This window comes from Teleopsis dalmanni, chromosome 2, assembly GCF_002237135.1.
Source record: "Teleopsis dalmanni isolate 2A chromosome 2, ASM223713v2, whole genome shotgun sequence".
NCBI classification, from domain to species: domain Eukaryota; kingdom Metazoa; phylum Arthropoda; class Insecta; order Diptera; family Diopsidae; genus Teleopsis; species Teleopsis dalmanni.
In genome coordinates, this window is record NC_051847.1 from 213514079 (window position 1) to 213532821 (window position 18743).

Genomic DNA, 18743 nt, shown 5'->3' on the forward strand with positions numbered 1-18743 from the left:
CGATTAGGCAACTACGCAAATGTTTGAAAGAATTAACTTTTATTCATTTTCAAAAGGTTTTAACAATTATAAAAGAACTTTTATATATCTTTTATTTATCTATTGTACTTTATTAAAATGTTTATATCAATATATAAATATTTACTTAATTTTATATGCTTCCAAAGTGTTATTAAACCAATTTGTATGTAGTTAAGTTTTTTAATTTATGCAATAAACGATATATATTCCTCTCATTTCCTAAGAATTAATTTAAAGAAAAATATTTATGTCAAAACTCATTTATTTATACTATTTCAAATATGTATATTTAAGTAATATATATTGAAAATTAATATATGTTGAAAATATATTTAAATAATATATTAAATTAATAGTCAAAATATGTACCTTAGTAGATATGAAATAATATACAATTTTACATAATGTGAACACAGTGTTTTTTTTATTAACATTTTTAAAATAATAATTATTAAATTAATTATTAAATATTAAAACAATTAGAGACTTCTTTGTTTACGTGCACGTGGAGGATTCCAAGTTACGCGTGTATTGTCGGTGATGGAAATAATATTGAGTCCACTCATTTGTAAACCTTTTATGGCTGACTGAAAACAAGAAATATATACAGTGTATGTGTGTGTTGGATTAACTCTTATATACAAAATAATTTAGTTTTTAAAACGGTAATATTAAAAATTTTCTAATACTAATTCTAATAATGAAGAAGGTATGTTACTCCCAATTCAAACTCTCAATTAAGATTCTGCCAATAAAATATATAGAAACTAAATTGTGGATCGGTAAGACGTAGTGCTTTATATATTTTCCGTACTATCCGAAGTTTTGAGCATTTTAATACCATTTAACTCGAGCACAGCAAGCCATATAGATCTCCAGGGGCTACTACAACAACAATAAAATATTCGAACATCCTGTTTTTTTTGCAGTATATGGAAAACATCAACAGCCTAAGTGTAAGACATCAATCCACTAAAAGCAGCTCTTAGGAACTAGTAGAGTAGATCTCAGTCATTAGACTGTGAAAGACACCTGGCTGAGGTCGTATTCCAGTAATCAGGAGTAAAGATGTAAAAAACTTAGTAGTTGAACAAACACTTTATGGTGTTCAAGCATTTGTTATTGCACCTATTTGTATAAAATAGGTGTAGATGTTTAGTAGATGTTATTGTTATAGCCCGAGAAAATCTATATAGAAATAACGAAGGCATATGAATATATAGGTTAGGATTTGAACTGGGTAGGTGTTAAGTGAGTAGAAAAGGAATTGTTTGGGATAAGGAATGGAAAAGAGGGTGTTCCATAAGCGCTATGATCAACATCCCAGTACCACACGTAAACAACACTGTTCCACACTTCCAACAGGAGTTAAGACGTGAGTATGTGAGAAATATTTAAACATATTAAACATTTAAACTGTCACTAATATAGTAAGCATTTACAGCTACTGATAAAACAGGAAAGAGCAATAATTAAAAATAATAAGGATATTATAAGAGAAACCGAAATGAGATTTAATAAAGCGAAATTTAGAAAATATTTTAATAAGTGAATTACGTGCTGAGTATTCAATTGAAATATGTTTTATCCATGTTACAAATCTATGGTCACTAAGTCTAGGACAATATGTACAAAAATTTAATAGTTGTTTTATCTCTAAAATTTTTGATTAATACTTTTAAGTCATATTTTAGTGAATATAAATTACCATTCTTCCAGGTCCTAAGCCACGCACTTGAACACGTACTGATTTCCAACCAATTTCCATTGATTTCTATAATAAAAATGTTGGAATAATTAGACAAAAGTAATAATAATTTTAATATTTACAGATCCGATTGTTATTGCAGTAGCCTGGGCTGCAATGTTTGTGCCCTTTCTCGTATTTTTAAATCCTTCAATGCCACAAGAGCGTATAAACCGTGTTGTACCTTTGTTAATCATTTTTTTATTATATTGGCTTCAACATTTTGTAATAAAGTTTACCTTTATAATCGGTAACAGATATTATTGTATTATTAGGTGAGACACGTATGTTACAAATTGGTAATTCGCTAAATGGAATTCCATTGAATAATTGCTGTGGTGTGTTGGCATTAGGAAAGAATTTTTCTTTTTTTCTAACAATATAAAAACAATAATATATTATCTACATACTATTCATAATATACTTACTTTCCTATTAATGTATCAATGTCCACTGATCTCTCACCAGCCGTACCTTCGTCCTTTGCAGGCATGGATGCTAACATTTCTTTTCGATCTTCAACTTTTAGTAAACATGGTGTCGAGTGCAGGTGACGAAATTGGTTTCGTGCTATCACTAATTTTTGTGTATTTTGCACTAAAGCCGAGAGCGCGCTTTTAAAAGACATTATTTTATTCAAAAAATTTATTTAAAAATGTAAAACAAATTATATATCATCTCAGCCGACAGCACCAAGCATTTATTATTATTATGTCACAACAGCTGATTTTTGACTTTGACACATGTGTTGAGAATAGGGTTACCAGTGCTTAAAATTGTAACGTTTTTGAATTAGTTGCTATGAAGTTGCTCTGCTAAAGTTCATATGTCATGGATTGTTATTTAGAGCGAGAAATAATTGTTTTGTTTGAATTTGAGTTATTTATTTAATTAAATTTAGACAATATGTATACGATATTATATAGAATAATATATTTACTAAAATTAATACATTCCAAATACAAGTTATTAAATCTAAATAAAAATCTCAACAGAAATCCCAACGCATATAGCAGTCATAATATTTAATAACAGAAACTTGCATATCAAAAGTTGAGTTTTCATTTTAATCCTTTTTTATTGTATATTTCTTAAAATGCATTAGACAAAATTCACAAGAAACAAAGAGAAACGCTAAGCGGGTTGAAGTTATAAATGGCGGCTTTGGTCCTTTTTAGTATATACCAAGCACCAGTGCGTCAAAACAATCTATAAAAGTTAAATATCAGAAAAACTCAGATGTGTGGTTTTTCTGAGTGATTTAAAAATTTGAATATGTATATTAAAATGAACGCATATATATGTAACATATTAACATTCAGATATAAAAACATTGTAACACATTTCTTCAAAAATAAAAAATCGAAAATCTCTATGAAAGAAATATCACAAAGTCCTATGCAGTAGTGATGGATTTTATATACATATATGTTAGAGTAATAAACACTTAAGTGAAAAACATGAATGGCGTCACATCAATCTAACATAAAATATAGTATAAAGAAAAAATTCAAATTGAAGCACAACCCACTGATCACGCACACAATCCAAATTTAAAAAAATTCAGCATCTTTACCGAAAAGGAGCAACAGTACAAGAAAACTGATGCTAAAAATTAAATATATATCATCAACACCCCGATAAGTCAGTTTTAAAAATTTAAGGAATACGTTGAAAAATATATTTCATCATATAGAAAGTTATATGCTACATATTATATATATAAACATTTTGTTCTTTTATTTGCGACCAAAAAGTAGATATTCAAAAAAATCCTATAATTTATTATTTATATATAAAAACAAATTATATAATTGTATAAAATTATATATAAAATTTAAGATAGTCGAAATATCGGAAAAACATTTGAATAAAATATAATTTGTTTTTAAATATAAATAATAAATTATACTTTTTTTTATTTCTATTTAAATGACCAATTAGCCCGCTATTAATATATTACTGTTTTATATATATGTATATATATATATTTAATATATAAATTTATATTTGTAATTGCAAAGACAAAAAATAAAAAAATAAACTATTAAATAATATTTAATATTAATTACATTAAGTAGTTTATTCATTAGTGTTCTGATTATTACATTATTCATATATTGATCACAGAAAAAAAAAGAAATGAATGTGTTTTTTATATAAAAACTTACTTTAAACCTTAAAATACTAATAATATAAAACAAATATTTTTTATGTATGAATAATAAATAAAATAAATTAATTCAATAATATAATAAAGTTTTATTACAATTAGTTTAGGCGAAGGAGCCTTTAGTCCACTCCCTTATTCATAGTTAACTTTAAAATTAATTTTAATCTTAACTCACAAATAAATAAATATATATTACAAATATACTTCTAATGTAGTTAACAGCAACTTATTTTGTTATCTGCTAAATTAGTACTTAAAATGCTACTTTTCGAGCTCACACGAGCACTGGTTCATTCATAAACCGATTGGATTGTGTAATTTTTGAGTTCTTATTTAGTTCAATAGAGAGCGTATATTATTCAATGAAACCAACACAGCCACAACAAATGCGATTGAAATTTTTGTTACTGCAAGAGCCTTTCATAGAAAGGAGAAGCTGTAGTAATAAACGGTCGACCGGTGTGTAATAACGATGTAAAGGTGCCGTAGCAGTTACACTGTAAATAAAAAAGCGTTCAATGCAATGTTAATGGAATAGTCAATTAATTGTAAATATTAAAAAAAACACGCAATGAAATATTTTTAAATTGTTGTTGTAAGCCTAAAAAATTTACTTAATTAATTGTAAAAATGATTGTGTGTATTAAATGTGTAAATTAATAAAATTGTTTCCGTTAAAAATATTTAAATTTTGATTTTGTGCTACGAATTAAATTTTTTGTTTTGTGAGAAAAAGGAGGGAAAATCCAAACAGAAAAATATTTTAATATTTTTGTGAATTTTTTAAACCAATTCATGTTATAATTTATGTGAAGTGCTTAAAATGTGAGTTGAGGCGTGGAGAAATAATTTGAGTTGCCAAAATTGTGGAGTTCGAAATGGAGTTCAGCAGAAGCAAACAATTGAAATAGGTTGAAATTCAAAATTATTAAAAATAAAATTTTTTTTATAATAATCAGAAGAATATCATAAGAAACATAAGAAAACACGTTTAAAGGTAATTGAGCTGGTCTTCATGGCAGCATAAAAAACAAAGATCGATCACAAGAACAAAACGAAGAGAAGCGGCAAAGCGACAGCAGCAGGGATTTATGCCTCCAAAGCTGTTCTACCAGTTTTCGTCTTTTTTTTTTTGAATTTTGGCTTATGTCCAGAAATGAAAAAATAAAGAAAAATAATATAAAATATAATACAAAAAAAAAAATAAAAATTTGAATCAAAAATGTGAAGTTAAAAATTAAATGAAGTAGAATTGATTTTCTTGTGGAGTAAAAATTGAACTGCAAAAATTAAATTAAAAAAAAAACATGCCAGTGCCAACATAAGAAATCGTGCCTAAAAATATAAATAAAAATTTTTAGTTCAAAAATTTTGTTCGCCTTTGCATTAGAAAAATGTTTTTAAATTAACAAAAATATTTTTATTTTCAACTTTAAATAAATAAACAAACAAACGAAAATGCCATTCGTACAGCGCGTAGTGCAGCCGGTAAATCTTGCACAAGTGAATGCGAATAAGCGCGACACCGGACCCGGTGCTAAGATAACAAGATTCCAATGCATACCCGGCAAATGTCAAAATAATAATTGCATCAGCAAACAACAACTACAACAACAACAACAACACCACCAACAGCAGCTGCAAGAACTGAGCGAAGAGCAGAATAGATTAAGCGAAAACGTGAGAGAACTGAATATTGGAGAGACAACAACAACAGCAGCAGCGTCAAGGACATTAACAGCAACCGTAACAGCATTAAGCAATGTCAAGGACATTACAGATAAACAACAATTACAACAACCACATTCACCGCTTTTAACTGCCACATCATTAACAACAACAACGTCGATAACAAAAGCCATTATACATACGCCTTTATTGCTAAATAGCACCGATACTGCATTGACTAATGACTATAATGACCCAACGGCGGCACACACACTGACCAATGGCAGCTATACAGCGAGTTTTAGTTTTGCCACCGACACGGAAGACATCGTTGGCTCACCAACACTAAGCAGTACTGCACCATTTCCGATGAAAAAGCTTAAACAACATGTTGAGTTCCTTTCCTCACCCACACGCACACTGCCGCGCAATATTGATGATGCCAGTGGTTCGTTGGGTGGCGCACATGGTTTACGTGGTAATAATCGGCATCGTTCACCAAGTGCCCCACAAACGCCAACATCTGCCAAAATTATATCTGGCTACGAGTTCGATTCCATCAGCAATATTACGCTGAGTAATGCGTTGCGTCAATTGGCATCACTGGTGCTAATAGCCAGTGATATATTTGATGAGCTGCACCGAGATCTGCAGGTGGTGAGCGATAGAACACGCGTTGTGCAACGCAAAATTATTGCCGTGGAGCGACGAGTTTGTGCCTACGATCCGAAAATGGTCACAGTTCGTAAGTGTTTATCAATTTATTTTATTTTAAATTAAATTCTATTTTTTAATAATAAATAAAAAAATAAATGGTCACCTAATGTTTATCATCTAATGGCAACCTATTTTTTTATATAATATATTTACGTATATATAAATACATAGAAATATAGTCTTAAATAATTCTATTTTTTAAGTGATTTGAAATGATTTAATAAAGAAAACAAAAAATATTTGTTTCACTAAATAGATGAATAGATAATTGTGACATTTTATTTATTAGAAAATAGGTTCCTTTAGGATCATAGAAGTAGTACAGTTCTCTAGGTAGATAGATAGATGTTAGTGTCACTTTGTCTTATAGAAAAAACTAGATCTTATGTGCTTTTAAAAGTAGATCAATTTATTAGTTGGGTGTTAATGACATTGGGTCTCATGGAAGATGTTTCTATTAGGTTATTAGAAATAGGACAGTTCACTAGATAGATGAATAGGTGTTAGTGACAGTTCATTTCATTGAAGATAAACTTCGTTAGGATTTAAAAAATAAGATAATTTACTAGAGAGATGGATATATGTTAGTGACAGTTCGTATTATGAAAGATAACACTTGCTTAGGCTTTTGAAAGTGTGAACATTGTGATATGATAGAAAAATTTAAAAGCACTATAGCTGACAGTAGAAGTTTTGATTAAAGATGTCTTTTTCGAAATAATTAAAAAATAAGTAATTGTTTTTATTTCCTTCAGTTTAATTTTTAAATTTAAAAAAAATGCTACTCATATAAAAAGTTATCCATTTTATAGTTCCGAGAATACACTTGTGATTGAGGATACAAAAATATATTTTTAAATTTCATTATATTTTTTGGACCCTGTCATTAAGTGTGATATTTAACGTTATTTAAGTGTGCTTTACCAAACATTGTAATTTTTGATAACTTGTCAGCACAAGCTAATCCAGCTATATAACGTATGTATGATTCCAAAAAGCTAATCCAGCTATATAACGTATGTATGCTTCCAAATAGAATCCTTTGCTTAACTAGGCGAAAAATATTTAGTGGTGATAAATCATATGATCTTGGTAGGTTATTCACAACCTTTTAGCGGTTGTTAAACGATCCATATTGCAAAATGGCAAAATAAACATATGATGCTTTGGATAATAAACAGATTTAATAAATGTCCCGAAATGGATAACACTATGTTATATATATATATCTATTTATATTTATATAGACTCTGTTTATTCTATTGTAATTAACTTGACCAATATGTAGCACTATGTGCCATTTTTCATACAAATCCATACAAAATCCGCATAAAAATATATTAACATAGTAAAGTCTCTGAAAACTTAAACATTGAAGCATCACGCCTTTTTTTAATTAAGTTAATATTATTAATTTAAAAATTAAATTATTTTGTTATTAATTTTTTATCTTCACTTCTCTCCGCTTATGAAATCCTTCTCACGTTTATAATATAAGATTCGAAAATGTTAATCCAATCTTTTAATGACCTTTCCCTGATTTCGCTCTTCTCAGTAACCACACCTCAAAAATGTAATTATTTAAACAATTTCCATGCTTGTCTCAGCAATAAGCCGCGTTATAATAAAATAACAATTTTAAACAAATTATCTTGATTACATTTGCCCTGAAGGCCAAGTTAAGAAATAAAGCTAAAAATGTATTTCAACGCGATTATTTCTTATCTATCTATGAATATATGTATGTAGAAGTATCTGTACTATATGTAGTTCTCATTATTTTTATATGTGCTATTTATTTATGATTTTAGCTTTAAATTATTTCTCAAATAAGTTAATTGAAATTATGTATACTGAACTCTAAGTAAACTTAGCAAAAAGTTTATCTTTCCTTGGCCAAAAGGCAGTACGGCAAAATCTTATCTTTTGTTTAAGAAATACACGTATATATAATCATTTGCACATATAATCATTGTGTATGTGATATATAAAAATATATTTTAAACTTTATGACGATATGAGTCTATGTAGGTTTTAATCATTCTAAAAAAAAAGTATATCTAATGTAAACAATATACTTAGGAAAATGCTTATGATTATATGGACAAGAAGTAACTGACTGCTTTAGGCCGTAAGTAAGTGCAAATCAAATTAATTTAGTTATAATTTTGATAAAAATTAAATAAGATAAATAGTTGTCTAGTGAGTTTGCATTAAAAATGACTAAGATAAAATATTTTTAAAATATAATATTAAGTTTAAGTTTTAAATTGTGTCATACATTTTCAAACGTCTTAGCGATTGATTGGTTGGTTGGTTGCAGAGGCAGGCCATTAAATAACTTCCATGTATTTCAATGAGCCGTTTTACTACTACATTCCTTATAAGAATCGCAGTATAGAAGAGTAGAGACTAAATCCATTCCGGCGCATTTATATTAATTTAATAGGTCTTTCGTATTCACCGATAAGAACCTATATCATCTGCATGCCAAAGCCGTCTCTGCATCATCTGCATATTAATTTAATAGGTCTTTCGTTTTCACCGATGAATTGTCTGATAAACTATCAAAGAAGTATCTTCCTAAGAACCTACATCATTTGTACGGCAAATCCGGGCATTCACAGAGAAAATGTGTTATGATTTCTTACTCCTACGGGTTTTCACAACTTTTGCAGTGAGCATTATGGGAAAAGCGTAGTTTCTCTGCATGGGTTCCTATACAACAATGACCAGAAAGAACTGTAGTAAGCCTTGCAGTGTTCAACGCGGTCTCTTTTGATGAGTTTCGAGGATTTATTTTTATTATAGGTGGGCCATGTTGTTTCAGTTGATTTAATTTTACTAAAAGGCTCTAGAACACCTTTGTGGATCTATAAAAAATTTTCTTAGAATCCAAACTGTTATTTTGGAATAAAAATTCAAAATAAAATGTTCAATTAATATTTTTAAATTATTTTTTTTTTAAATATTTAATTATATATTTATGGAAAATAATATGATTATTGTTATCTTCAAATAATTTCATCAAATTTGTATTGTTTTACTTATTAAATAAATTTCAAACTTTTTAGCAAATATAAATTTGCTACTAATATTTAAAACAATTTTATAAATAGCAAATTTAATTAACAAAAATTCATTATAAAAACATTATTTATTTAAAGACTTAGAGAGCAAATATAAACAATGCCTTCCCTCTTTTCCTAAGTAGAAATGTGTTCACCCATCAGATATTATTTATACAAGATTAATTGTTGAGCAATATTGCCCTTGTATTGTACATTTTCTATGTACATAATCGATAGGAATATTTTATATATTGTTCATATATAAGTATATATATGAATTACACATTTATTACATTTTAATTTCTTTTTTTAACTTAAATATTTTTTTTTACTATGCAGATGTAGTATATTCTGCAAATTAATGTACACTCATAAATTTTATGTACATAATTTATACATGATATACATACCTACATATATAAAGGCATTTGATTATATCATATCCGTTAAAAATATATAATATATAATAAATATGTTTTTGTTGAATTTATTGTTTACAATTTTTATTGCATTTATTGCATTATTCATTGCGTATTCAAGGGGTAACTGAAATGCACCCGGAATGTTGATATTTAAGTTATTAATAATCGAAATTTTTTGCATTTTGCATAATCTATTAGATTATTTCATAGTATTTCATATTGGTTGTAACGGAATTTTTATTTTTCTTCCTGTTTTTCTTTTCATTGCTGGTTCTTTTCCATTTTTTTTATTTTTTTATTTTTTGGTATCAAACTGAATGAAAAATCTAAAGATATAACCGAACCATACCTTCTGCATGCCCGATTCACGTACATTAACCATTCTTAGAACTGATCTTATCCATATTTCTCTTGTTAGAAGACACGCTATATGGCGCCTTGTAGTGTTTAAATACTAAAATTTTGTTAATTCTGACAATGTTTAACATTCCACAAGTAATAGCCTTGTGCAGACTCCGATCTTTATTAATGGCTGTCATGTACGCCACCATTAAGGACTGACTTAATATCTTCGCATATTACGCGTATAGACTCCTCAGTTTCTCAGGTTATCCATACATTTTTATTCTTCCATCATGTTTTTTGAAAGTGATCCCTTCGATGTTCCCAAGCGTTATAGTACTTGTGTTAGATTTCTAAATAAGAAGAGCTATCAATTATTCGAACTAGGGGTAACTTTGCAAGCTGAATATTTCAATTAGTTTGTGCAGTATCATAAGAATCTTGAAATTATTTGATTACGGATTACTAGAAAAGTCCGAACCAAAACAAGTATTCACGGCTGTTCGGATAATCTATATTTTTATATTTAGTAACAGCGAATGTGCCTATCTTGATTTTTGGGACTATATTCCACTAATAGTGCCAATTATAATGGTATAAGTCTCATACTTCTTGGTAAGAAGAGCTGTCGAATAGTGCAGGAAAAAACTATTTTTGATGACCAACGCTACTAAATTGTCCGGTCTTCAAGTAGTAAGTCACATTTGCAGCTTCATGTGATATTTTACCTTATGCTCATTAGTTGTATGTTCAATAGTTAATGGGCACTTTTCAGTAGTTATGAGTATTCTGGAGACATATTTGTATCATTATTCGCTACAGGTGCTATAATGCACATATGCGTGCATGTGCAAATATGTATATGTATAAGTTATTAAATAAGAAAGAAAAGAAACTTAATTATTTTCAAATCAGTTCAGTTTTTAAAAATTTTAAATTATACAATTTCAACTTTAATCGATTAGTAAAATTGCAAAAAAAATCATTTAAATTCTTATAAAATTAGAAAACTCCTAACTTTCAACGCCATTCACTTAAATATATCTGTTATTATTAGGAGTATTCAAGTATAATAAAATGTCTCAATAAAATGTCTAAATGAATTAATAAAAATATTGTGCACGTTAATTATATTTAGAAATATTATAGTTCACAACTTTTAAATTATAAGTTCCAAAACTACTCCACTCTGATTTTTATCTATTATGGGGTTTATAAAGCAATTTTGTGTTAATAAAAAAAAATATATATATATTTTAAAGTAATATGTAAAGTAACGATTATTTAAATTATGCCAATTAAGCGAATATTAAGCGAATATTAAGCAATTTTCTATATATTTTAATAGAAGAAAATTGCTAGAGTATTTAGTTTGTTTTATGGAGTGTAATTACTTTGAGAAAATAAAGCAAATAACGTACATGCATTAGACGCTAATTAAACTGCTTCATACAAGTACAAAACTATAAACAAAAAAAAAAATTCCCGCCAAATGCTATTAGACAAAACCAAAACATGAAAGTATCTGTGAGATAAATAACGACCGAGACTTGCAGGTGCAAAAAAGTGTTTAATAAACGTGTTGGGTGTAGACAAAGTAAACATAAATTTACCGCTTAAAAACAATTTTAACAATTTTAACAAGTTTATAAAAGATTGAAAATGTTTTACCTGTGAGGAATTAAGTGCTAAAAATATTTAATATTTTTAACACGAAATATTTCACAGCAAACCTACGAAATTGTGTATTTTTTAACTAAAGAGTTATTGCTTCACATTTCAATAAGAATAGTTGAAAAAATTAATATTTACACAATAAATTACACAAAAAAAAAAAACAAATAGAAAAATTTAACCATAAAATTTAATTAAATCTAAAATTTCTAAAATCTAGACTAAATCCCTAAACCAAAAAAAACCAAACCTCAGTACAGAAAGCTTGAAAATATTTAAATAATTTTCTAAAATAACTTTGTCAGCACATTTCTATATCTTTTTTACTTTTTTTTCTTTTCTTTTATAATTCGTTGGAATTCTTTTAAATTTATTTATATATTTTTTACTTGGGATTATTTGCATCAAACGTTCATTGACTGACTGTCTTTGTCGATTGCATGAGAATTGCTTGCATTTAAACTTTTAAATATTTTTTCATACAGTTTCAGTTTTCTCTTTATTTACTTTTTGTTTATTTCAATTTTCAATTTTTTGCACAATCGCACAGATACAAATACCCCAAACGAAATCAACACAAATGATATAATGCAAATAAACCGAGACAGCACCGGAGTACGACCCATTTAACAATAAAACTGGAGCATTCATGCATCGTCATCCACTTTGACGTCGACTTCGACTTCGACATCGACATAAACGTCGTCGTCTACACCGACTTGGTCATTACATACAAACTGGCTTATATCTGCACAAACACTTTAGCATGTACTTAGCTAAAGATACTCGAACCATTTCATGCATCTATCTTACAGATACTCTCTTCTTTGTGCGAATATCGCAAATTTTGTCTGTCATCAGTGCTTAGACGCTTTACCAGTACATATCTTTAATACTCGTACTGACTGTATTTTATCATTTTTTGTATTGCAAGTTATTTTTCATTGTTAGTTTGTATAGAAAATTCAGTTGGATTTGAAATGAATGACCTCATTTTTACATATTTTAGATTTTCAATGGCATGAAAATCAAGTTGAAAAAACTATTTGCGTTCATAAGTAAAGTGTAAATAATTTTCGTTATTTCGTGTATGTCTCCAGTGGCGTGGAGAAGGGGTCTATTATACCTGAGAGTTTCTCTCTGACGGACGCCAAATGCTTTCCAAGAAATGTAGATTCCATATATGATATTAATAAGTGTCTTTTAAGGAAAATTATGGTGCACCGGATCCGACTAATTTTTTTTAAACCGCTTTTGCCTTTATAGCCGGTGTTACGTCTTCACATACTTAACTTATATAATCCTAGTCTAGTTATTTCATTCTAGTCTAGCTTCCGCAAGTTTTTTGGATAATCTGAGATGGCCGTTTGATCTTTTTCTTTTTAATTGAACTTTAGTTAATACTTTTGAGTAGTTTTGTGTTATTCATTAGTAAAGTATTAAATTTTATCATTCTGGAATTTGTACAAAACTGTGATTTGGATTAACTGATCCGTTTCTTATTCACGCAACATTTTTCTGGTTACACCTGGTTAAGCCTTTTGAATAGTGTGATCCTACTGAAGTTTTTATTCTCGAGCGTACCCAAAAAGGAGAACTGTTTTAACTGTTTCCTTATTCACTCAATTTTAATTCCAACTTTATTTTAGCTTAGATTATATTAAGGCTCTCTTTCAGTACAGATTAGCCCTCAACTATCTTCTCACTAGCCCATTTCTTCTGATATCATCAAGTTAACTCTGATGTTCGTTAATTTACTTCCATAGGATGCTATTCATTCATTCCATTGTCTTCTTTTACAAAATAATAACCTATACCTTATAATTCATAATCCACAAAGTCACCTCATCCTCTATACTCGTCAAACCTGCACCCTTCACTACTTTCTTTACGCTTTTGCTTTAATTGTAAAAATTAGTAAATGTTAAGCTTAATTATAACCTCTATTTTTGCATTTGATAATTGAAATAGATTTCTCAACACTCTGATTTTCAGTGTTAAAGTGGTAGAATCTTCTTTACTTATTACTTATTACACCTCACTATGACGTGATATTAGTGTTTTAAAATCTTATACCATGGCTTTAGACATTTATTCTGATACTAACTTTTGCGGTTCAAGAGGTGGACTTTTCATTATTCCTTCTTGACTTGATAACGTGGTAACTTTATTAGTTAAATTTTATGCGGTGTTTTTTTGATAACATCTTTCAGTGCTATATCACAACGTTTCTTCTATTTCCATCTGATATTTTTATAGATTCATTTTGATCTTTTTCACATATTTCCGTTAGTGATCTTGTTGGTCATCTTGTTTCTTGTTTCCGAAGTGTGTGTCCAATCCCGTCAACGTAATATGATGTTATTATTACGGCCGTGCGTTTGAGTCATAAGCTCATTGTTCGGTGGTATGTTTGAATTCTCTAGAGCTCTATTAACAAGTGTTTGCAATTATCATAATTCTCAGAAAGCTGCAAAAGATCTGTTAATTTAACTAAATTCAATGAAATGGATTAAGAATGATTGAGGTTAATTAAGGTTAGTGTGAGGATATCTGCTAACCTGCTACTATAACCAACCAACCACGACTAATATACAATATCACTATTCACTAAGTGTGTTGCATATTATATTATATTATAAATATATATGGAATGATGCCTCGTACTAATATATGTTTATATATATATATATATATATATTCAAATACTTATAGTATTTTATATAATAAATGAGTCTGCAATAATATACTGATATGTATATACTCTATATTCAAAAACTATAATCTTTCATATAATAAAAGTTTTTGGAATTATCTCTATCGGTATAAATATGTCATAAATAACACAATAAATGACAATTCAAATTTTTGATAACTTATTCGTAATAGAGCAGAAAAGAGAATTTTTAGTTGTAAAAAATGACATTTTTTGTTCTCAACGATAAGTTATAATATCATTATTTTACCATATACGTATATATATATCCCAACCTATGGTTTCTGCAATTACAAATACAAAAAAGTACTGCGTTGCAAGCGTTTGAAGTGTGGCAAACTGTTTTGCTTGATTGCATTGAAATTAGGCCATCTGCCGATTTGCAAAATGTATGTGCCTCAGCACGCAGTTATAGCACTTAGAGGGATACGTTCATTATATAGATACAATATATATGTATGTATGTAGGTATATAGATGTATATGTTTGCAACACGTGCTTTGTGGCATGCCACGACAAAGTTGCTTCCGCACTTGAAATAAATATTTACTCTGCAACAAACAATAAGGCCAGTTGCAGCAGCAGCAGCAGCCGCAGCAGCTGACGGAATTTCGAACCTTTGAAAGAATGCAATACTGCAACTTCGTGCATTGATAATTACGACAATGCCGTCATTTAAAAAGAAAAAAAAATTTTAAAAAAAATCACCTGTATGTAATAATACATTATTTGTATGTAAACAAAAAAATATTCTGGAAACAAAAGTTAATTACATACATTAGTTGCAGTATTTATGTTGGCATTTCATGGCATGCAACATGCTAAAAAAATTAAAAAAAAATTTCTGAAAAATTTTACAAAAATGTTGACAGCAGCTATCAAGTTTTATGACAAACAAACAAAAAAAACAAAAACAAATTTATTACAAAAAACTGTATAAATTTAAATAAAATATAATTTCAAACCAAAATGCCTAGCCAACTTCCTTCCTTCCGTGGTGAAGTCCAGGGGTGCGATATTAGCCATTAGACTTTTGCTTTGTTGTCTGCGGCATATGTGTTAGGTTCTGACGTAGCAAAACAACAACAACTACAACAACCCATACTCACATGAATTTTAAATTTTATTTTTATATACGAGTATATGGCAAATGTTTTTATTACCTAAAATAATTATTTTTAATGTTAAAAGTGCAACGAAGTATGACAATGAACTCTTGGCGATAAGCCTCGGACGTCAAACAAGTTCACATTAACCTGTGGGCTCAACCCAGCAGCAACAACTGCGCTTAAACTAAGCCTAACTACTATCAATCTTAGTCATATTGCGAAATAATAAAGTCTTTAAAACTTTTTTTTTTGTAATTATATTTTATTATTTTTTTTATAATTTATTTAGATATATTATTTCTATGTAATTTTACACAAATTGAAAATTTAATTAACTTTTCAAGCGTTACTCTTTAATTTTCCATAATTTAGCATGAAGTGTGCAAACGCCTCATGTATACAGCAGTAGTTTTGGTCGTTTATCTTATGAAATCACTTATAATAACTCACTTCAACTAAATCAATCGTTTAAAAATTCATTAAACTCTATTTTAAGTGTCACTTTGACTCTTTCTCAAAAGTCTGAAAAGTCGAAAAACGTGCCTGCTGTTTTGTGCGGGTATCTCAACTTGCACGGATACGTGCGGAGATACAAGATATATAAATACACATATTACATACATTACGTACTTATACTACAAGTATATTAGAGGCATGTGTTATTAGATGCCTTGTCACTTTGTCTCCTCGTCTGTCATATTGTCTATGCTGTTTTGCATGTCACAATTTAATTGTGCAATAACAACATAACTAATAAATATACTTCGTTCATCTACGTTAAATGTTTTTTTAATTACGCTTGATATTAAACGAAGTTGTCGTAATCGCTTAACTGTCTGCCATGCTAAAGTACAAGTATCTTGAAGCAAAGAAATTTGTATAAACGAACGTTCTACATACATTTTCCTTACCAACCATTCATCTTACTGTCTTCAAGTGTCTAACTTTTGAAGCTTTGTAGGCTTGCCATCAAATTACTTCCTAGTTCTAAGTGTCTGTCTGCATAAATATCTCAGATACATAGATGTTTGCTTAAAAATGCTTCAATTTAATGCCACTCAAATACAAGATTTAAATTTTTCAAATCATTTTCTATTAAAATTTCTATTGTTTTCTTGGTTTTTTATTATTATTAGTTTTTGTTTATTTATTTTTTATTTTTTTTCGGATGAAACTTCGTCGTACTTCAAATGTTGTAACCTCACGCAAACGACTAAGAGATATTTTCATTTCGTCACTTTTTAAAGTATCTACAAAGTTGTAATGTGAAGTTCAAATTTAACTGTTAGTAGCAAACATAATTTAAATCCTATATACACATATATATATACACATATCTCTCGTATGTATTATGTAATAGTTTTTCGTTATATAAAAATAATTCTTCTGCAACAGCTGTGAGGAAGCAAAAAAAAAGTATCTGACAGCAAAGTTTTATGTGAGTTTGCGTCATAATCAAATTAAAGCATGTGCGGCATATGTTGTTTATTACAGCATTTAAAGAAAATAAAATAAAATTTTTATTAATATACAATATCTAAGATTATGTAATTTCAATTTGTGTAGTCCATAAAAAATTTTAATGTACACACGATTTCGTTAGTTTTTAATAGAAAAGTACTCGGTTGTTCGTAAGGAATCAGTTGGTTTAATGCAAAAATAGCGTGTAAAAATGCTGCGTGTGAGTATACTAGTTTGGATTAGAAAATAAAAATTCCTCAATATCGTATACGAAATACAGCTATTGAATATCTTCCTATTGTTGTTTTTCAATATAATAAATAAATTAAGCAATGAAATTTAAGCGATGACAATAGTCAAGTGTGCTAAACGCTAAGTGCTAAACCATAGGACCTTAAGTATAACCCGTAATGGGTAGATTTATTGCATTAAAAACTATTAATTCGAATATTGTTAATGTCTTTTACAAAAATTCAATCAGTTCTGTCAGACTTTGAAGTGTTGGTTGGTTGGTTGCAGTAGCAAGTTATTAGATAACTTTCATGTACCTCAATTAGCAATTTTTCGCCGTTTTACTACCACATTCCTCGCAAGAACCCTAGCATAGAAGACTAGAGACTAAATCCATCCCGTTGGTTGGTTAGTTGCAGTGACAGGCCATTAGATAATTTCCATGTACCTCAATTAGCGATTTTTCACCGTTTTGCTACCACATTCCACGCAAGAACCCTAGTATAGAAGACTAGAGACTAAATTCATCCCGCCGAATTTAGATAATTTAATAGGTCTTTCGTCTTCACCGATGAACAGTCGATAAACTATTAAAGAAGTATCTTCCTAATAATCTATATCTTCTGGACGCCAAAGCCGGTCATTCACAGAGAAAATGTATTATAGCTTCTTTTTCCCATAGGTTTCCACAACTTCTGCAGTGAGCAGCTTTTTGTCTATTATTGGCAAATTGCAGAAAGTAGGTACTTCTCTTAATGGTGTCTAAGGTAATATAAACCGGTATCGTCAATCACACATCCAGGGAAGCACCAGAGCGGGCTAAACTGTCAGCTTTCTCGTTCCCTTCGATGTTCCTACGTTCAGGAACCCAAATGATGGTGATATCAGCCAATCGATTTAGCTCGTCATTGTTTCTGTACATTTCTTTACTAACTTTGACTTTGAACACAAAACAAATTACACTTAATTTTGCATTTGGACCGAACTTAATACTCGATTCACATAAGAGTTGTGTTTGTAATTGTAGCTGTCAAAAATGTTCATTTTGCATTAAAAGCAACAATAAATGACAGCTAAAATAACAAATATGACAACTAAAATTACAAACAAAACTTCTTTTAAGATTCTACAACAGAATATTTTTGTTACTCTCATCACTGCATTTTTTTTAGTAAATCTATTCTATGTGTTAATAGATACAATCTTTGGGACTGTTTTATTTTTAAATTTAATTTAAAAACTATATATTAATTTTATTAAATTTTTTTTTTCTTTTCATTTATCTTCAAAGTCATAAAAAATTATTTTATATATGTGTTATAAATAACTACAGAAAAGCATTTAACCAGTACTTATTTCCGCTTCAAAATATTTAAATAAAAATTTTTAAA

At 28.8% G+C, this 18743-nt stretch overlaps 2 protein-coding genes across 2 annotated transcripts in view; both read right to left on the reverse strand.

Moving 5' to 3' along the window:
* LOC119685464 (sex determination protein fruitless-like) overlaps positions 1 to 18743 on the reverse strand; it is a 421971-nt gene that overhangs the window by 311602 nt on the left and 91626 nt on the right. The gene's annotated exons all lie outside the window — the stretch shown is intronic.
* On the reverse strand, positions 467 to 2500 carry LOC119685469 (30S ribosomal protein S11-like). Its single transcript, XM_038099754.1, has 5 exons — positions 2197 to 2500; positions 2008 to 2141; positions 1852 to 1952; positions 1730 to 1795; positions 467 to 608 (listed from the first exon to the last, which is right to left on the reverse strand). Exons 1-5 carry the CDS (start codon positions 2394 to 2396, stop codon positions 501 to 503), a joined length of 609 nt encoding a protein of 202 aa, XP_037955682.1. The 5' UTR covers positions 2397 to 2500; the 3' UTR covers positions 467 to 500.

Excerpts from the sequence above, each read along its gene's own strand:
- LOC119685469 (XM_038099754.1), bottom strand. The coding sequence starts at position 2,396 with ATGTCTTTTAAAAGCGCGCTCTCGGCTTTAGTGCAAAATACACAAAAA. Across the intron at positions 1,953-2,007 it reads ATCTGTTACCGATTATAAAG|GTACAACACGGTTTATACGC; the intron begins GTAAACTTTATT and ends TGATTAACAAAG. Across the intron at positions 609-1,729 it reads GCTTAGGACCTGGAAGAATG|TCAGCCATAAAAGGTTTACA; the intron begins GTAATTTATATT and ends TCTTGTTTTCAG.